This window comes from Canis aureus, chromosome 7 (genome assembly GCF_053574225.1).
Source record: "Canis aureus isolate CA01 chromosome 7, VMU_Caureus_v.1.0, whole genome shotgun sequence".
NCBI classification, from domain to species: Eukaryota; Metazoa; Chordata; class Mammalia; order Carnivora; family Canidae; genus Canis; species Canis aureus.
In genome coordinates this window covers 39,799,927-39,816,386 of record NC_135617.1, presented here as the reverse complement: position 1 = coordinate 39,816,386, position 16,460 = coordinate 39,799,927, and the positions used below count along the sequence as shown (strand labels likewise).

The 16,460-nt window shown below is 37.9% G+C and overlaps 1 protein-coding gene across 1 annotated transcript in view; it reads right to left on the bottom strand.

Moving 5' to 3' along the window:
- Nucleotides 1-16,460, bottom strand: part of COL9A1 (collagen type IX alpha 1 chain) — a 62,544-nt gene that overhangs the window by 14,015 nt on the left and 32,069 nt on the right. The window contains exons 23-30 of the mRNA XM_077903488.1: nucleotides 11,144-11,197; nucleotides 10,458-10,529; nucleotides 9,852-9,887; nucleotides 9,125-9,169; nucleotides 7,526-7,558; nucleotides 4,308-4,454; nucleotides 4,025-4,079; nucleotides 1,414-1,602 (exon numbers count right to left, since the gene is read on the bottom strand). Of these exons, the coding sequence (XP_077759614.1) occupies nucleotides 1,414-1,602; nucleotides 4,025-4,079; nucleotides 4,308-4,454; nucleotides 7,526-7,558; nucleotides 9,125-9,169; nucleotides 9,852-9,887; nucleotides 10,458-10,529; nucleotides 11,144-11,197 (631 nt within the window). The remainder of the gene's footprint in view (nucleotides 1-1,413; nucleotides 1,603-4,024; nucleotides 4,080-4,307; nucleotides 4,455-7,525; nucleotides 7,559-9,124; nucleotides 9,170-9,851; nucleotides 9,888-10,457; nucleotides 10,530-11,143; nucleotides 11,198-16,460) is intronic.

Here is a 16,460-nt window from a genome sequence, read left to right as displayed (position 1 = left end):
TACTGACGCTCCAGGGAGCACTCTCAGAACCACGGCTCTAAAAGGAACTTATAAGAAAGGCTGAGGAATCACTGTGAGCCCTGGTACAACAGAACCAGCTAAGTCAACAATCCACTTGAGGCACCAGAATTTCTTGGAAATTGTGAACAGAATGAATAGGGTCTAAGCACAAAGAGAGTACCTACTCATAAGTTCCTGAATCAGTAGCTAAAAGTAGGACAAAGATGAATGGCTATGTGATTCTTTTAAAGAAACTACTCGGTTCTCTTTGAGATGAGCTCTGAGCTCTCTCCATATTTGATTTTATCCAGCCTCTGAAAGTTTGGAAATTGTGCCAGCCTTACAAGAGGCTCCAATTAGGGTTCATTTTTTCACATACAGCAATGCACATGCCAAAAAAAAATCAAATATAATTAACAAAATTGTTCCAGCTGAAACCATCGTTAGCCAAATACATCAGCAATTCATTTATAGATCCAAAAAGGCAGCTTGCTTGTCCTCTGACCCTTCACACCATAATATTTATCCCTAATTGGAGCACCACCATTAAAAAAAAATACTTTCTCTTGTTTCTGACGCCACATCTTTCTGAAGTTCCCTAGAAAGCGGTCAGTCACTCATGATGTAGAAATTCTTCATTTTGTTTAGCCTTCTCTGTAAATTATCCAGGACACACACCAGCCCCAGCTGACATACTTACCTCAATGAGCAAACACCATGTGAGGCAACCAGTCCTCCTGCAGGTCCTGCTTATTACCTAACACATGATAATTTTTTTTTCAAAACACTGGTTTTTAAGGACTTAACTTGCTTTAAATAAAAGGGGAAGAAGCAAACTTTCTCACATTCCCTCACATGGTAAAGAAGGAAAAGGTTCCATAGCACTTCAGAGCCGGAAAAAAATCCATCAAAACTAATATCCAATGTCACTTTTTAAAAGAAGAGGGAGGCAGCTTCAATTCATGATGTAATTTGTCTTATGACCTGCTAACAAATGCTGTTAATTTAATGGATGCAAACAGTCTAAGGCTGGTTGCCACCTTCCAAGACCTCTACAATGATTTTAGAGTCTCAAAAAAACAAAACAAAACAAAACAAAAAAACAAACACTGAACGATCATTCTTTAAACTTTACAAGATCCTGTAAAGTTTATTTTGAACTATGACTGAGGCAGAGGGTAACTGAAAAAGATCAGTACTAAAAACCAAGGGACTTTAATTCTAGTTTTTAGTCTCCTATTGTCTACAGCAAGTTAAAGAAGATGTCGTATAATAGTTTCCTGATCTTTACCATCACCACTGAATGATACATCTCCTTATCTCACAGGATATCTGGAGCTTGGAAGGATGTATAGATACATCTGAAAAAGGACAGTGTGCGTTCTTTTATTCTACCTGGGCAAAATGCCTTACCTTTAGGCCCCCTCAAACCAAGAGCACCAGGGGGGCCTTTAATGCCTGGGAGGCCACGAAGTCCCATTTGGCCTGGGAAACCATTCTCTCCAGGAGGTCCCGGGGGACCAGGGGGCCCAGGCCTTCCAGGGAGTCCAGAGGCTCCTGAGTCCGGTCGCTTGAGACTAGCAGCCATCTCAGCAAGATGCTCTAAAAGATAATAAACAAAACAGCCCAGAGAAGTCAGAAACATAAAAGTAAATTCAAAGGAAAAAGGGGTATTTCAAGTGTCTTTTTTCTATATGTGTCACCAGAGCTTCAAAATTGGTAGTGAGAAGTGAATAAAGTTGGATCATTTTTCCATGGACTTTCTGCCAAGAAGCTTCACTGGTGCTGTTTTATTCAGCTCTCCCTGGATATATTTGGTCCTGCTGTTCTGAGACAAGGGGAGGAGGATTAAAAAAAAAAAAAAAAAAAAACATACACGGCAAGGCTTTCGGGTGAGCAGTGTTCTCAAAGGATGAGTATGTCACCTGAGTCTCGGCTGGTTATCTGAAAACCCAGGATGGGAAGAAAATGAGTTTCTTAGGAGAGGTAGAAGTGGATGTCCAGAAGCTTTTTAAAAGCCAGGGACACTGTCCAGAATTAGTACTGAGAGAGCATTTGAGACCTAGCCCCACATCTTTAGTTTGAAGATACTGAGTGACCTAAAATATCCTGAGCATTCACGACTTCTTATAAATTCCCCTCTCAAAAGTTTTTTCATGCTTGGAATAGACAACAGACATTAAAAATAGCCTGCTTCGTGGGAATGTTCACAGTCTGTCTTAAAAATTAATAACTATGTGGGCTTTTTCAGAAACCATTAAATAGATTAAGAATCATCCACGAAACCATGAAAAGCAAGAAAACTTTCCTATAAAAATATTCTATGGGAAATATGCCAGTGCAATATTTTTTAAAGGTGTGAAGGAGATTATGAATTGGAAACAAATTTCTAACCAACATTTTAAAATTGTTTAAATGTGAACATTCTTGTTTGCCTTATGTAAGTAAGAGTTAGCATAAAATTATAATTTTCTAGGGATGTAATGTTTAAAATTGAAATATCCTTTCAAGATTAAATGTCTGCAATGTAGAGACTTATATTGGTTTTCAAATATAGAAGTGACACTTCCATCCTGGAAAACTCTACAAGTGTACTAGACAAATCAGACTATCTTATGAGCATACAAAAGAAGAGTATTTATTGTGACAGAATTAGTTCCAACCAAATTATTTGTTAGAAGGATCCAATTTTACAGGATCTCCCCAATTCCTGTCTCCCCAGTTTCTCCCTTTCCTATATGACAGTAGAACTAGACCAATTCTAAAACAGCTATGGCAAATAGCAAGTGCTATAGCCATAGATGTATTTAATTTTTTTAAAGATTTTATTTATTTATCCATGAGAGACACAGAGAGAGAGAGACGGGCAGAGACACAGACAGAGGGAGAAGCAGGCTCCATGCAGGGAGCCCGATGTGGGACTCGATCCCAGAACTCCAGGATCACACCCCGAGACGAAGGAAGACACTCAACTGCTTAGCCACCCAGGCATCCCTCCATAGATGAATTTAGATAAAAGTTAGCAAATGTAAAAATATATCACCATTTGGGTAAAATACGAGTTACTGATTTTCTACATATGTGATACATTAGTAGAGATAATGTCCTTTATGCTTCTTATGGGCATGAAGACTGTCAATTACTTCACAGAGTTAATTGTGAAGATTATCTCACAGTGAGAGCCAGAATCAGTACCAGGTACACACTAGGTGGAAGGATGTTAAGGAGGGGAAAAATACCTGAGAATCTGTGTCCCTAAGGGGGAAAAAGTGCACATGTATGCGTGCTTTCTTGTAAATTAACCTCCTTGGCAAAAAAAAAAAAAAAAAAAAAAAAATACAGGTATGTATGCAAAAAAGCCACTGAGAACAAAAATAGACTAACCCAAAGGCACCTGGGTAATGCATTCAGTTAAGCATCTGACTCTTGGTTTTGCTCAAGTCATGATCTCAGGGTCCTGAGATCCAGCCCTGCATGAGGCTCCATGCTCAATGGGAGTCTGCTTAAGATTTTCAAGATTTTCTCTCCCTTTCCCTCTGCCCTTCCCCTTGCTTGTGCGTGTGTTCTCTCTCTCTCTCTCTCTCTCTCCCTCTCTCTCTCTCTTTCTCAAATAAATAAATAAATCTTTTTTAAAAATAGGCTAACCTAGAAAGACAACATTTTTCTTTGAGGTAATATGCCATTCTGTGACAACAAATTAGGTAAAGCAATTAATATATTATTCAAAACCTCTCACCTTTATTTTTTTATCAAATATATTTTTCCACTATGAGTTCTGGGCCTTCTTTTTTAAAGATTTTTAAAATTTATTTATTCATGAGAGACAGACACAGAGAGAGGCAGAGATATAGGCAGAAGGATAATAAGCAGGTTCCTGCGGGGAACTCAATGCAGAACTCGATTCCGGGACCCTGGGATCATAACCTGAGCCAAAGGCAGAGGCTCAACCCCTGAGCCACTAGGCATCCCCCAAATCTCCCACCTTTAAAGCACATGAAAAGTCAAGATATTATGATTTATTTACCTTGCATGACTCTCATGCAAACCTGCTTAATGTGCTGATCTGTTGGTGCTCTACCCTGAGACAAGAAAAAAAAAAAAAAAAGACGGTTTATACACAGAACCATAAAGAAGACATTGTTAAATGGTAACCTGACAGACTCAGCAAGAGGCCAGGTGGCTGGATTTACAAGAAAACTCGCCCACACTGCTGAGGAGCTACTGTCTGGGCTAGCCTGGCTCCCCACCCCTTCTGGTGCAGTGAGATAGTCTCCAAAGGGAAACCCCAGGGAATGCCCACTACTCACTGGAGGACCCTGGATGCCGGGCAGGCCAGTGGCACCCTGCTCTCCCTGCACACCTCGTGGTCCAGGCGGTCCTCTGGGTCCTTCCTCTCCAGGAAGCCCCCGACTTCCTTCAGGCCCCCTCAAGCCAGGCTCCCCAGGGTTACCCACCTAGAACAAAATGGCACATTATAAAACCAGGGCTATCCACAAGTAATGTGTCTGCTTAGTATTAATATAAGACTTACATGAAATTTTGGGTTTGCCAAGAAATGTTTGTTCAGAGGTTACAAATTCTCAGGGTAAAGACACAGAATGCCACAGTGTCTGAGATTTCCAGTTCAAGTAAAGTTTTTCAAAACTTTTCTTTTTGGTACAGTTATTGTTTCAAAATGTTAATTGCAACAAGACATTTTTAAACTACATTCTTTATACTTTAAGCCACTTCCTAAGAACAAGTTAGCTTTTAATAAGACTTGATAACTTTCTCTGGCCACAAAAAAAAGCCACTGAGTTCATACAAAGACATGTTACTTTGTATCATCAATACAGAAAGCCTAAAATAGTTTTATAACACTCTGGAGAATTTGAAGAAGCAGATGTAATGAGAAATTATAAAATACTAACATTAACTAAATACATTTAAAATGCTTCACTTACAATGAATACACTTAAAATACTGGAACAATGAGTGAGTCCATAATTTATCTAAGTCTTGCGGAAGCTAAAAATCTAAATAATACAGAAGTTAAAAAGTAAACCAACTATTTCCTTAGCACAAAAGCATATACTGGTTAGATTTCTGTTCTGAAAGCAGACCACTAAAAGCATTTTTAAAAGTCCCCATCCACAAGAACTGCTTTAAAATGAGATTAAATTAATTGACTTTCTGTTAAGCTACCTCTGGTAGAATTTATGGAATAGTAGTTACAATGTGCCATTGTTTATAGAATAAGAATGAGAAGATAAAAGGACAGGAGGCATTAAGAGAGTGCTAGTGCTCAAGATAATGTCTATAACACAACTTAATCCTGCTTCTTTCTCATATGCAACATTTTCCTAGAAAGAGTTAACTCCTTCAAACAGATATTTTAAGCTGAAGGAAAAAAGGTGATGAGGCAGGGTTTTCACTAGACACATTGGAATAAAGCTCAGCAAGTGTGCTTTTTCAAATCTCTCTTTATGCAAAAAACTGATACTCATCTAAGTCGTCAAAATAGTTTCTATGAAGAAATTATGGCTTAAAGGACTTGGCAAAAGATGGCTGTCATCTTTTGTTGTTGGCTGTCAACAAGAGAGAGCTAAGGGTGTGCTGTGGAGGGTTTGGACTTGTCAGATGACTACAGTGTAAAACTGTAACAACTATTAAAACAACCCAGAGAAGCCAAAATGAATTTGCAAATGCACTAAAGAACTGGAAGAAAACAAAAGAGACCAAATCAGTCTATCATCTTGTTGACAATACTGCTAGAAAGAGGGATGGGGCATTTTTGATGAAGAGATCAAGGACCAACATGGCCAGGACATCTCAAGGACTGCAGGTCTTTGGAAAGAATTTCTCAATTGAGTGGTATACTGAAGTAGAAACTGGGGTACAGACTTCACCTACTATCAGATTTGTCCCTACTGAGATTACTGAGCAAGGTGAACATGTGTCTGCTAGTAACCATTTCCCATGACTTCGGGACAACACACTTTAGCTGCATCAGAATTACGTGGGTAGTGTCAGAGAAAAAAGAGGTAGGGAGGGAGGTGATAAATCAAGAGTTAATTCCTAGTAATATACCCAAATTTAAATGAACTTAACTCGTTTTGATCACTGCATTGTTCATTCACTTTTTCCTCTTACAGCTTGAATTCCTACCATTGAACATCACTGATTATTTCTAGATAGTGACATTGGATTTCTATTACCACATCCTATCAAGATATACTCTTTATATTTCTTCTCAATCCTAAACCCTTTCTGTCAAAGATTCTTAGGTGTAAAGATGTTACTTGAAGCCTGGGACTGTCAATGGTGTTTCGAGGCAATTTGTAAACAGGTGAGTTAATACAGTATAATAGTTTCCATCTCAGGGATATGTAAAGGGCTGGCACTGCAACCAAGTCTGGGATGCAGCATCCTCTGGGAGAGAGTTGAGCTGAGGATCCGGGCTAAATGCCTAGGCAGGAGACAGCTATTCTAAGGAAAGAGGAAGAGTGTTCCAGGCTAGGAGAAAACACAAGGCATTAAACAGCATGCCAAGTAAAAACAACTGCAAACAGATGAAGGTAGAGATGAAGTTGGCAAGGCAGAGACCACTTCATCAAAGACTTTGTATATTTTAGTAAAAGTCAGATTTTATTCTATCAAATGTTATTCCTGAAGGGCTTATGCAGAGGAGGGATAAATAATGGGCTTTATCTTTTTTCTAGATGACACTGGCTGCTATGAGAATAACATTGTACAGGGGCAGAGAGGGTGGAAAAGATTCCAGAAACAGGAACTGAGAGATGAACTGGGAGCCAGTGGTAGCGGTATTTGTGGTTAAGGTCTGAGCTTCATCTTTTCTCCTTATACTTTCTTAAATTTCTTGTTGTATTAAACATGCATTCCTTTTAAATTAGTGAATCATCCCAGGTTTGCTAGTTCTCTTGTTGGTTCTATACTTGGTTCTATTAAATTCATTCTAGCAATTGGTCCTATTATCGGTTCTATAATTCTGAATACATCTAATCTCTATGGACATCAGTTTAGTGTCTATACAATGATGAATTAAATGAGATTATCATTTTCTAGCTTTAATAATTGTCTATTTTCTTATGCATTATGACTTTGTTGCTTCCCCAACTAGAACACACGGGAGGTTAATAAAATTACTGAAATATTTTCAATGGTATGACTGCCACTGAAATTCATTTATACTCCTGTCACCACAAAAAAAAAGTCAGTTCTTTTAAAATTTGTGAAAGAAATTGCCGTGTATACTCATTGAGACACTTGTGATAAAAACTTCCTTTAGAGTGGATTAATTCAAAAGGCAGATCCATTTACACTATTGTGAGTTGTTTGGGTTTTTTTTTCCCCCCTTTGGATGAATCTATTACTTAAATAATAAATTTAGACATTAATCTCCTTGAAGGTTAGTCCTTTAAGAATTGAATTTTATAGAGTGATTGCATAAAGAAGAACCTTGCATTTTCTATAGCTTTATTGATACTTTTATTTTTTTTGTACCATTATTGTCCATTGTACTTACAGATCCCTTTGGCCCAGGTAATCCTATCTCTCCCTAAATCAATAAAACAAAATTATATTAGAACAATGCATTCACATTTGATGGTCTACTAAAAACATTTAAAAGATTATTGTGCTGCTGAAATCTATAGAAAACCATACAAAGATGAACTCCGGCACTGCAGAAAATCATGAGATTCAAAATTTGGGTTCTAGTCCCAGTTCACTTAACTTTGTGAGCTTTGTAACCTCCTAGCCTTTGGCTAACTTATCTGTTAAATAACGGGCTTGAATCAGAGCTCTACAAGCCTCCAACCAGATCTAAAATGCTAGGTATTGAGAATTAAAATGCATTAGCCAAAAGATATTAAATTAGTATGCTGTTTTAAAACACAGTAGATATTTAAATCTAATGTCTGGGCAGCCTGGGAGGCTTAACGGTGTAGCACTGCCTTCAGCCCCGGGCGTGATCCTGAAGACCCAGAATCGAGTCCCACGTCAGGCTCCCTGCATGGAGCCTGCTTCTCTCTCTGCCTGTGTCTCTGCCTCTGTGTGTGTGTGTGTGTGTGTGTGTCTCATGCATAAATAAATAAAATCTTAAAAAAAAAAAAAACAGACTGACTTTCTCACAGCCTTTTATAAAATGAAATAAAATAAACCTAATGACTTCATTTTTGAAGCTCTAATAGTATTTTAACTCATCCCCAAACGTCTATCAAATCAAATATGCATGATTTTATGCTTAAGAAAGAAAATTAAGAGAGGAAATCTCTCACTCCTAATTCTAGATATGAATTCAGCTCAATCAGTTCATCTCTACTACAAAACAATGATCTAAAACATCCTCTTAGCCCATAAAATGAAAATTTTTAACAGAAAATAAAATAATCTTTTTTCAAATTTACTTGGTAAAGAGCTTTGCCTAATTCAGATGTTACATTTATATTAGCTCTAAATCCTGAAAATCTGAATAAAGCAACATTAGTAGAATTTTTCCTGCCCTAAGTGCTCTCTGGGACTGTTTTATGAGAACTGGCACCATGCCAAAGGACCAAACATAAGTTTACACATTAGGTCATGTTAGATTGTGTCAAAATCATAAAGATGAGCCAGCAGATCTAACAGTTCTGGCAGTGAAGATAATTTTTTCTCATTCTTCCTTCCTGGATATTTAGCAGTAGCATCCTCTGGAGACAGAGGTCACTTCTTTGACAGCTTTTAGACTATGGAAAATACCCACAGTCAAACTTGTGAGCCACAGCTTTCTAACAATAATAAAATTAATTTTGTTTCCACAACAGGCACTATTTATAGACTTTCTATAGTCATATAAGAATCACTTTGAATGTCTAGCTGTAAAGCCACAAGAAAGTCACCATCTATAAGAGAACACCTTGTTCTCCAAAGCCTTAATGCCACATCTATCAATTTTGGGGTGATTACCCTCTGCTCTACTTGAACTTGGCTGCACTTCTGGGGAGTCATTAATTGGTTTACATAAGAAACACCATAGCCACTGAAGAAGTCAGCAAGGGTAACAGTATCAAAGAAAAGAAAAATTATGTTTCTGATACATTAGAAATCAGTACAGCTCATCATTAACCAGAACCAAATGTCTTACAAGTTCACCCCTTTCTCCTGCTTCGCCTTCTTCACCAGAGGAACCCTAAAAATTAAGATTAAAAGTCACATTTTTTAATTCTTAGTCCCTTGCCTCAGTTTTAACCAGTCAACATTGATAAGCATTACTAAGTGCCCACAGCGCTCCCCAGATCATGCAGAAATTCGAAATGCTCTCAATCGCTTTTCAATCTAGCTGTCAGTGCTTAGTCCAAATCAGAAAAGAGCCTAGAGAAAAGAAGGTAAGATTGAGTTTTTTCTAAATTTAAGGATTAATGCTTGTATCCAGCAATTTTGTGTAATTAACTAATCCTTGAAGAAAGGCTTTAACTGTAGAAAGAGGAACCCAGAGAAAGGACTGACTCTAATTCATATTCATAGTTTATTTGTTAAGGTCTTAATACAGAAAACCTCAAAATATGATGATGTGGCTACAGAAGGCTCCATCAGTCCCAGGTCAACCAATCTGGTGAATGAGGGCCAGGGACACTCTTTTCCATGTGTAGTCTTGGAGGCAGAGCCATCATCAGCTCCAGCATATTAAAATAGTAGATAAGGTTATAGACCAAACTAAGCTCTAGATTTCACTCACTATGAAGCACATTGAGAAACACTGCTAGCCTCATCTTTTAACTAGAACCCATAAACCGGCTGGTAAGTACCCCTGCTGCTGAGGCACATTCATGCACAACACTGACTGCATCCCATACTCTTCTCATAGGACCTACCCGTTCACCTTTTGGACCAGGTTCACCGACTACTCCCTGTAATGAATAAAACATAACACTTTTTCAATATTTTGACATTTTCAACTATATAATTTCAAATGAACCAACTTCCCTTATCAAGCTGGTAGATAAGAGCAATTATGAATAATGCAACAGATTAGGACTTGCTCTTGTCCTCACAACAAACACAGGGCTCCATGCTGGGCACGGAATCTATTTAAAAAACAAAAAAAAATCAGGATAACCTAACAACAGTCAGGTAAGATCTGGAGAAACTGACCATTGTCCAAAAGCTGGCAACATGGGTATTCTCTGATCATGTCTACATAAAATTTGGTAGGAATGTAAATTTAAAACTAAACAGGAAGTATGATTACAACTGAAGTTTTTACTTTTCTCAACTTTTATTTTTTCCTTCTAATAAATTACTATATTAGATTTTTTTGCTTCTTAATCTCAACTCTCAGTAATTTAGACACCTTTCTTGATAGCTGTCTATGAGAATTGCTATAAAAATCTCCACCATGCCAAAAGCAACCTTGGTTTCTCCGTATACTAAAAATCATCCTTCTCAATAAGAACCTTTTGGGGGGCTAGATATCTTACCCTGTCACCTTTCATTCCAGGAAGTCCAGGGGGGCCAGGCAAGCCAGGGAGGCCAGGACTACCAAGAGAACCCTGAAAGACAAACACAGTGTCTCCAGAATCACTGCAACACTGCAGGCACACAAGGCAGAAAAAAAACGTTGGGTGTGTTGACTCCTGTCTAAAATAAATGCACTGTGGTGGTTTAACTCTGCTCCTCAAATCTCCCTGTCTCTCACACTCTCAGAAAAAAATAGGCCAGTCCCTCCACCCCTCTGTCCCATCTCTGAGGTTCTCAATTCCTGGGCTTGCAGTCCTTCTCAACAGTGGGCTCTTTTAGTGGAGTCCCTGCATTGGGACTTCTCTCACTGTGTAAACAAGCACTGCTCAAGAAGTAAAAGGCAGCATTCACGCATACTTCTCCTCAATTCCAAGAACAACCAAAGGCCAAATGTACCACTTCATGTCTCTCCTGATTTCAAAATGTATGCTACAAACCACACTGATTAAAATACCCTCTGAGAGTATCCTAGATATAATTTGAAATATTACATTTACATTTTCACACATTCACATAATAAGAGAAATCAAGTAAAGTTGATTAGATCACCCTTTATACATTGTTCTTTTCTCCTTCCTTATTTTTAAAAATTGGTTGTGTTTTTTATAAAGCAAATAAACCTCTGGAGACTAGAAATATTACTTACCAGTTTACCTGGTAGTCCTGGGGGTCCCACTGGTCCTACTTCCCCTCTACTGCCCTGGAAAAACACAAACATGCCTATCAACTGGATAGTTTGCTAAAACTCAAATGCTTAATTACTATATCAGTAAAATAACACTCTACTTAGGTTTTTGTTTAAGTACACAAGTCATTAAAGTATTTTCCCTATCTTCTCCTGAAGGCAGAGATCTTTACACAAAATGCCTATAGGGGATCCCTGGGTGGCGCAGCGGTTTGGTGCCTGCCTTTAGCCCAGGGCGCGATCCTGGAGATCCAGGATCGAGTCCCACGTCAGGCTCCCGGTGCATGGAGCCTGCTTCTCCCTCTGCCTGTGTCTCTGCCTCTCTCTCTCTCTCTGTATGACTATCATAAATCAAAAAAAATCCTTTCAAAATGCCTATAGCCTCCCCAGTGTTTATCCTTTGATGAATGTGTTAATGCTGTTCCTTGTGATTATAGCCCATTAGACAAAAATGTCTGCTACATTATGTGAAGTCACAGTAATTTTCAGCATCTAAATCACAATATAACTTATATTATGGTTATCTGAATACATGTTTTATCTTTTCATTTAGATTGTGTTCTTGAGGTATAGGTATATCAATTTGGAATTCCACCTAATGCCTAAAACAGAGAGTAAGTTTCAGGCCTACAGGATATTTTAAAGCAGCATCTGGCAAATAATCTTGAACTGCAAAAGAGTGGGGAAAAAAGAGAAACAAGACAGAGATGTTTGCCTTTAAATTACTAATGCAACTTCAAAAAGACAGAGATAATAGAAATTTACAAAGTTTCCCACATACAAAATTCTTTGTTCTACTCATTCTTGTTCTAAACATGTCTTAAGAGATTAAATAAACTTTGAAAGTACAGTTTATAATGAAAATACACCAAAAGCAATATATCATTTTGCGAGCCAATTTCAATTCTTTATTTGAAACTCGAAGCCCTTTGAGAAAAGGAGACACATGAATTCTTCAATTTCTTTCCCCAAGAACCTCATACAGTTTTATGCAGTCTTACAAAAGCTTGTTTTATTTCTAACACATATTCAACTAAACTTAACATGAGGTTATTGGATAAATAATCACATTTCCTGGATGGTGTTTATAAAAAGGAAAGTAGTCTTTGGAGTTCATTTTACTTTAAAATGAGATGACAACTTCATATTATTTCTTGTTATTTATAAATGCTTCTGCTAAGACTATCCTGATCTGGCCCATATGCTATTCATTTGTCTCTAAGTTGAACCAAGTGTCAAAATCCATAATCCTTCTGAACTTTCAGTTTCTTTACAGGATAAAAAAATGTCTGCCAAATTACAAGTCTCTAGTTTGAGCTATAATTAAGTGGTAGTTGTTTCAAATGACTTAGAGGTGATTTAAATGAAATGCTCTTAAATACTTTCCAAAATTTTTATATATAAGCAACCTGTCTAGTATGTAAGTTTGAATGATACAATACACTGGCGCTTAACCCTTGTGAGCAGCTTCGAAGCCTGAGGCAGTGTTCTATGAGGATGGGCACTTGAAAGATGTAAGACTAGATGATAACCAGCCACTGTGATAGATTCTTCTATCCGTAAACATTGGGTTTTGCCCCACTAAGTTAGCCCACCATTTGAAAGTTCAAAACAGATTTTCTTCAGCATATCTGCTCTGTTGGCATTTTCAAGTAATTTCTGAACTGCATCATAATTAAGATCCTAAAGGTCATTGGGTTAATATGACTTTAATTCAAAGAGAAATTAATAGCCATTGGAAGGGAAACCACTAACCCTCTCTCAGTGATTCCCAACTGTGGCTGTGCATCAGAATGCCCCAGAGTGTTTTGGAAATATATTTCACTAGATGTCTTCCACCACTCCATCTCCCTGTTCCTCCTTCTAGCTTCCCTTCTCTCCCCTAGATTCTTTATTTTTTTATTTATTTATTTATTTTTTTTTCTCCCCTAGATTCTTATTCTGTGGTTCTGAGGTCAAACTCAGGAATCTGTTTGGGTTTATGTTGTGTTTATTTGTCTTCACCAGCTTTACTTAGGCTTTTGTTAACTTCTCATTACTATGTTGACTCCATAAACATAAAAATTTAAAATTTGCTAAATATATCTTGTACCATTAGAATTGAGCAAGCTAACTTTAAATAAAAACCATGCTGCAGAGCCTTGACTTGAACTGTCAAGGCATGGGTGGGTGGAGATGAGGCCACAGGCACTGAGCCCCACTGCCAGGTCTGAAGCCTGGACCCACCATTCATCAGCCAACTCCAGCCCCTCAAATTCACCTCTGTGCCTCAGTTTCCTCACCTGTAAAGTGGGGATAAAAACAGTTCCTATCTCATAGGTTTTTTGAGAGGATGTAATAGATATATAAAGCACTTAGAACAGTGTCTGAAGCATAGTAAACACTATGAAAACATTAGTTATTATTTTTATCAAGGTTTTACCCAAGAACTATAGAAATCAGTCAAAATTGGTTTTTTAATCAAATGTTTAATTAAATGTTCTTTACCTTTCAAAGCTCCCAAGTTTCTTTAAAAGCACAAGTTGCTCTTGTCAAAAACAAAAACAAAAACAAAAACAAACAAACAAAAAAGTCTCTAGTCCTCATTTCTCCAGTTTCTGTCAAGACCCCTGATCACCAAGAAGCAATCTTCTTCTTCTTTTTTTTTTTTTCTTTTTAAGAGAGGGAGCGGGAAGGGGCAGAGGGAGAGAAGAATCCCAAGCAGGCTCCACCCCTAGTGCAGAGCCTTATGAAGGGCTCAATCTCACAACCCTGAGATCAAAACCTAAGGGGAAGTCAAAAGTCAGTTGCTTAACCGACTGAGCCACACAGGCACCCCAAGAAGGCACCTTCTTTATAAACAAGTACTAGGAGCTATTTTGTAAAACCCATTTCAATAAATACAAATAATCCCATTTGGAAGTCTCCTTTTCAAAGTGGAATTACTAGACTTTTAAAATATCACAGAAAAAAATCTATTTCATTATACTTGTGTTGTCATAAGTATTTCACAAAAAAAGAAATCCAGATTTTATTCCATTGTGCTCTAGGTTGTGATGGTGGTTGTATTTGCCTGATTACCCAAAATGCTAACTAGCTGAAGAATGAACATTATTCTTAGTACCATGCTAATTTTAGAAGTGAGAAATTATAAATCATTATACTTAGTCTGAATTATATACTTAAGTGCCTCTCTCTGGGAAAAAGGATGCTGATTAACCCAAAAGATCAATTATGATTTCTACAGATTGTTGCTTTTACAAACATATCTTCATATTAACATCGGAAGATCATATTAGTCCTACTACAATGATAATTTTTAGGCTTGCCACAAAGATATTTTAAAATATATTTCATTTCACAGAATTGTAGAGCTTGTATTTTTCTCTGATGTAGGTTTAAACATTCTCTCACACACAGAGGCAGATCAAAATCTATAGCCATCACAGCTGCTTCACAAATTATTGACAGGGATAATATTCCATGGCCTGGATGGCACAGGAATGCAGTTTCAATCATTCAACAACACACCATATGGGGACCTCTGTGCTCAGAACTGTTGGCAGTAGGGTGAGGATGGGACTTCAAGAGAAAATGAGGGAGGATTCTGTACTCCAAGAGTATATAATCTTCAGAAAACTGGAAGTAGATCAGCATGGCACTCATCCCAGTCAGAAACATGATAGCAGAGCAAACACAACTCACTCAGCAAATCCCTGGCAAGTTCTGGGAAGCCTAAAAGAGGGAAATGGACCAGGTGCCACTGTATCCAAGGCCCCAGCCATTCTCCTGCTGAGGAGTCACTCAGATCCAGGTATAAACCAGTAGAGTGTGACTGAGAAAGCCAGAAGCACGATCCAAGTGGTAAAGATATGTGCTCACATGTAATCACTGGAGGTGACAAAAAAAAAAAAAAAAACTCCAATATGTTTTGCTGTGGCACTGGCCAAAGGTGTTAGAACAATGGTTTGAAAGGGAAAAACCACTTAATTTCAAAGACATGCTCCAATTAGCCCTGGTCCATTAGTAGAACACATTAGAAATAGGTTTTTGCTCCTTCTACTCAGCTTTTCAACTTGACATTTGCGGGAAAAACTGATAAAACTTGTAAGGAATAGTTGAAAATGTGTGAATTTATCTATGAAACTAAATTTAATGATGTAAAATGAAAGAATAAATGCATTTTTCAGTGAGTAGATTTGGTGTTAAAACTCTGCTCCAGAACCATAATACTTATAACCTCTAATGACACTTTTCTGTAAAATTTATAGTAGGTGAGAAGTCAATTATTACTAACATAAGCAGTATAGCAAGATTTATTATACTTTCAATTCAATTCATTTTAAGAAATATTTATTGAGCACCACCTTGCAACAGGCCCTAAATGAAGATATGTAGGGAAGACAACAGTGGTCAGAGGTGTCCTTGCTTCCCTGAAGATTCCACAGCATGTAGCAAAAAAGAGGCCAGGGTTACAGGGTTTCAGAATAAAGAGGGAACACATCTACTTGGTGGATAGGGCATAACCAGAGATGGTTTCATTGTCGAATTAACATTTCAATTACATCTAAGAAAGTATATGGGATGTTGAGTCAGAGAAATGAAGAAGAACGCCACTTAAGGGCAGTACCACAGGAGAATACAAGCAGGCTGAGAAGCACAGAGACGTTGGAGATTAGCATGGAGTCCAGTTTGACTTGAACACAGGCTCTGAGCCAGGCAGAAGTGACACATAAAACTAGGGGATAAACAGACGGTTTAAGATTTGGTACTTTCTTTTATTGCCAGCGGAAATCCCTTAAAGATTTTTAAATAAAGAAGAGAAGTGATGATAAAAGCTGTACTTTGAAAAGACCAATATGGCAATGTGTGAAGACTGAGATTGCTGCCATTCCCCAGGCCTTTGAAATTCTGTTTGAAACTTATTTGTCACCTTGACCATGGGAACCCTCCTGGAGTTCTAGGGTAGAGTCCTGGGGAATGAAGAACCAGGGAAAGGAAAGATCAGCTGGGAAGGCAAATCAAGAGACACCTGATAATCCAAGCAGTAGCTGATGATCTGAGCCAGGATGGTGGAGGTGGGCTTAGAAAAAAAGAGTCAAATATAAGAGACCTGAAAAAGGAGGTAGTTGAATCAGTCAGGTCATGTTGGAGATCAAAAACATGATGGAAGAAGAACACCAAGGCTTTGAGCCACAGTGATGGGAGCAATAAGAATCTGGACATTTATAGAAACTCATAAAAACTAAAACCTGAATCAGGCTCAAAGCTTACATAGGCATAATGGAACTGCCTCCCC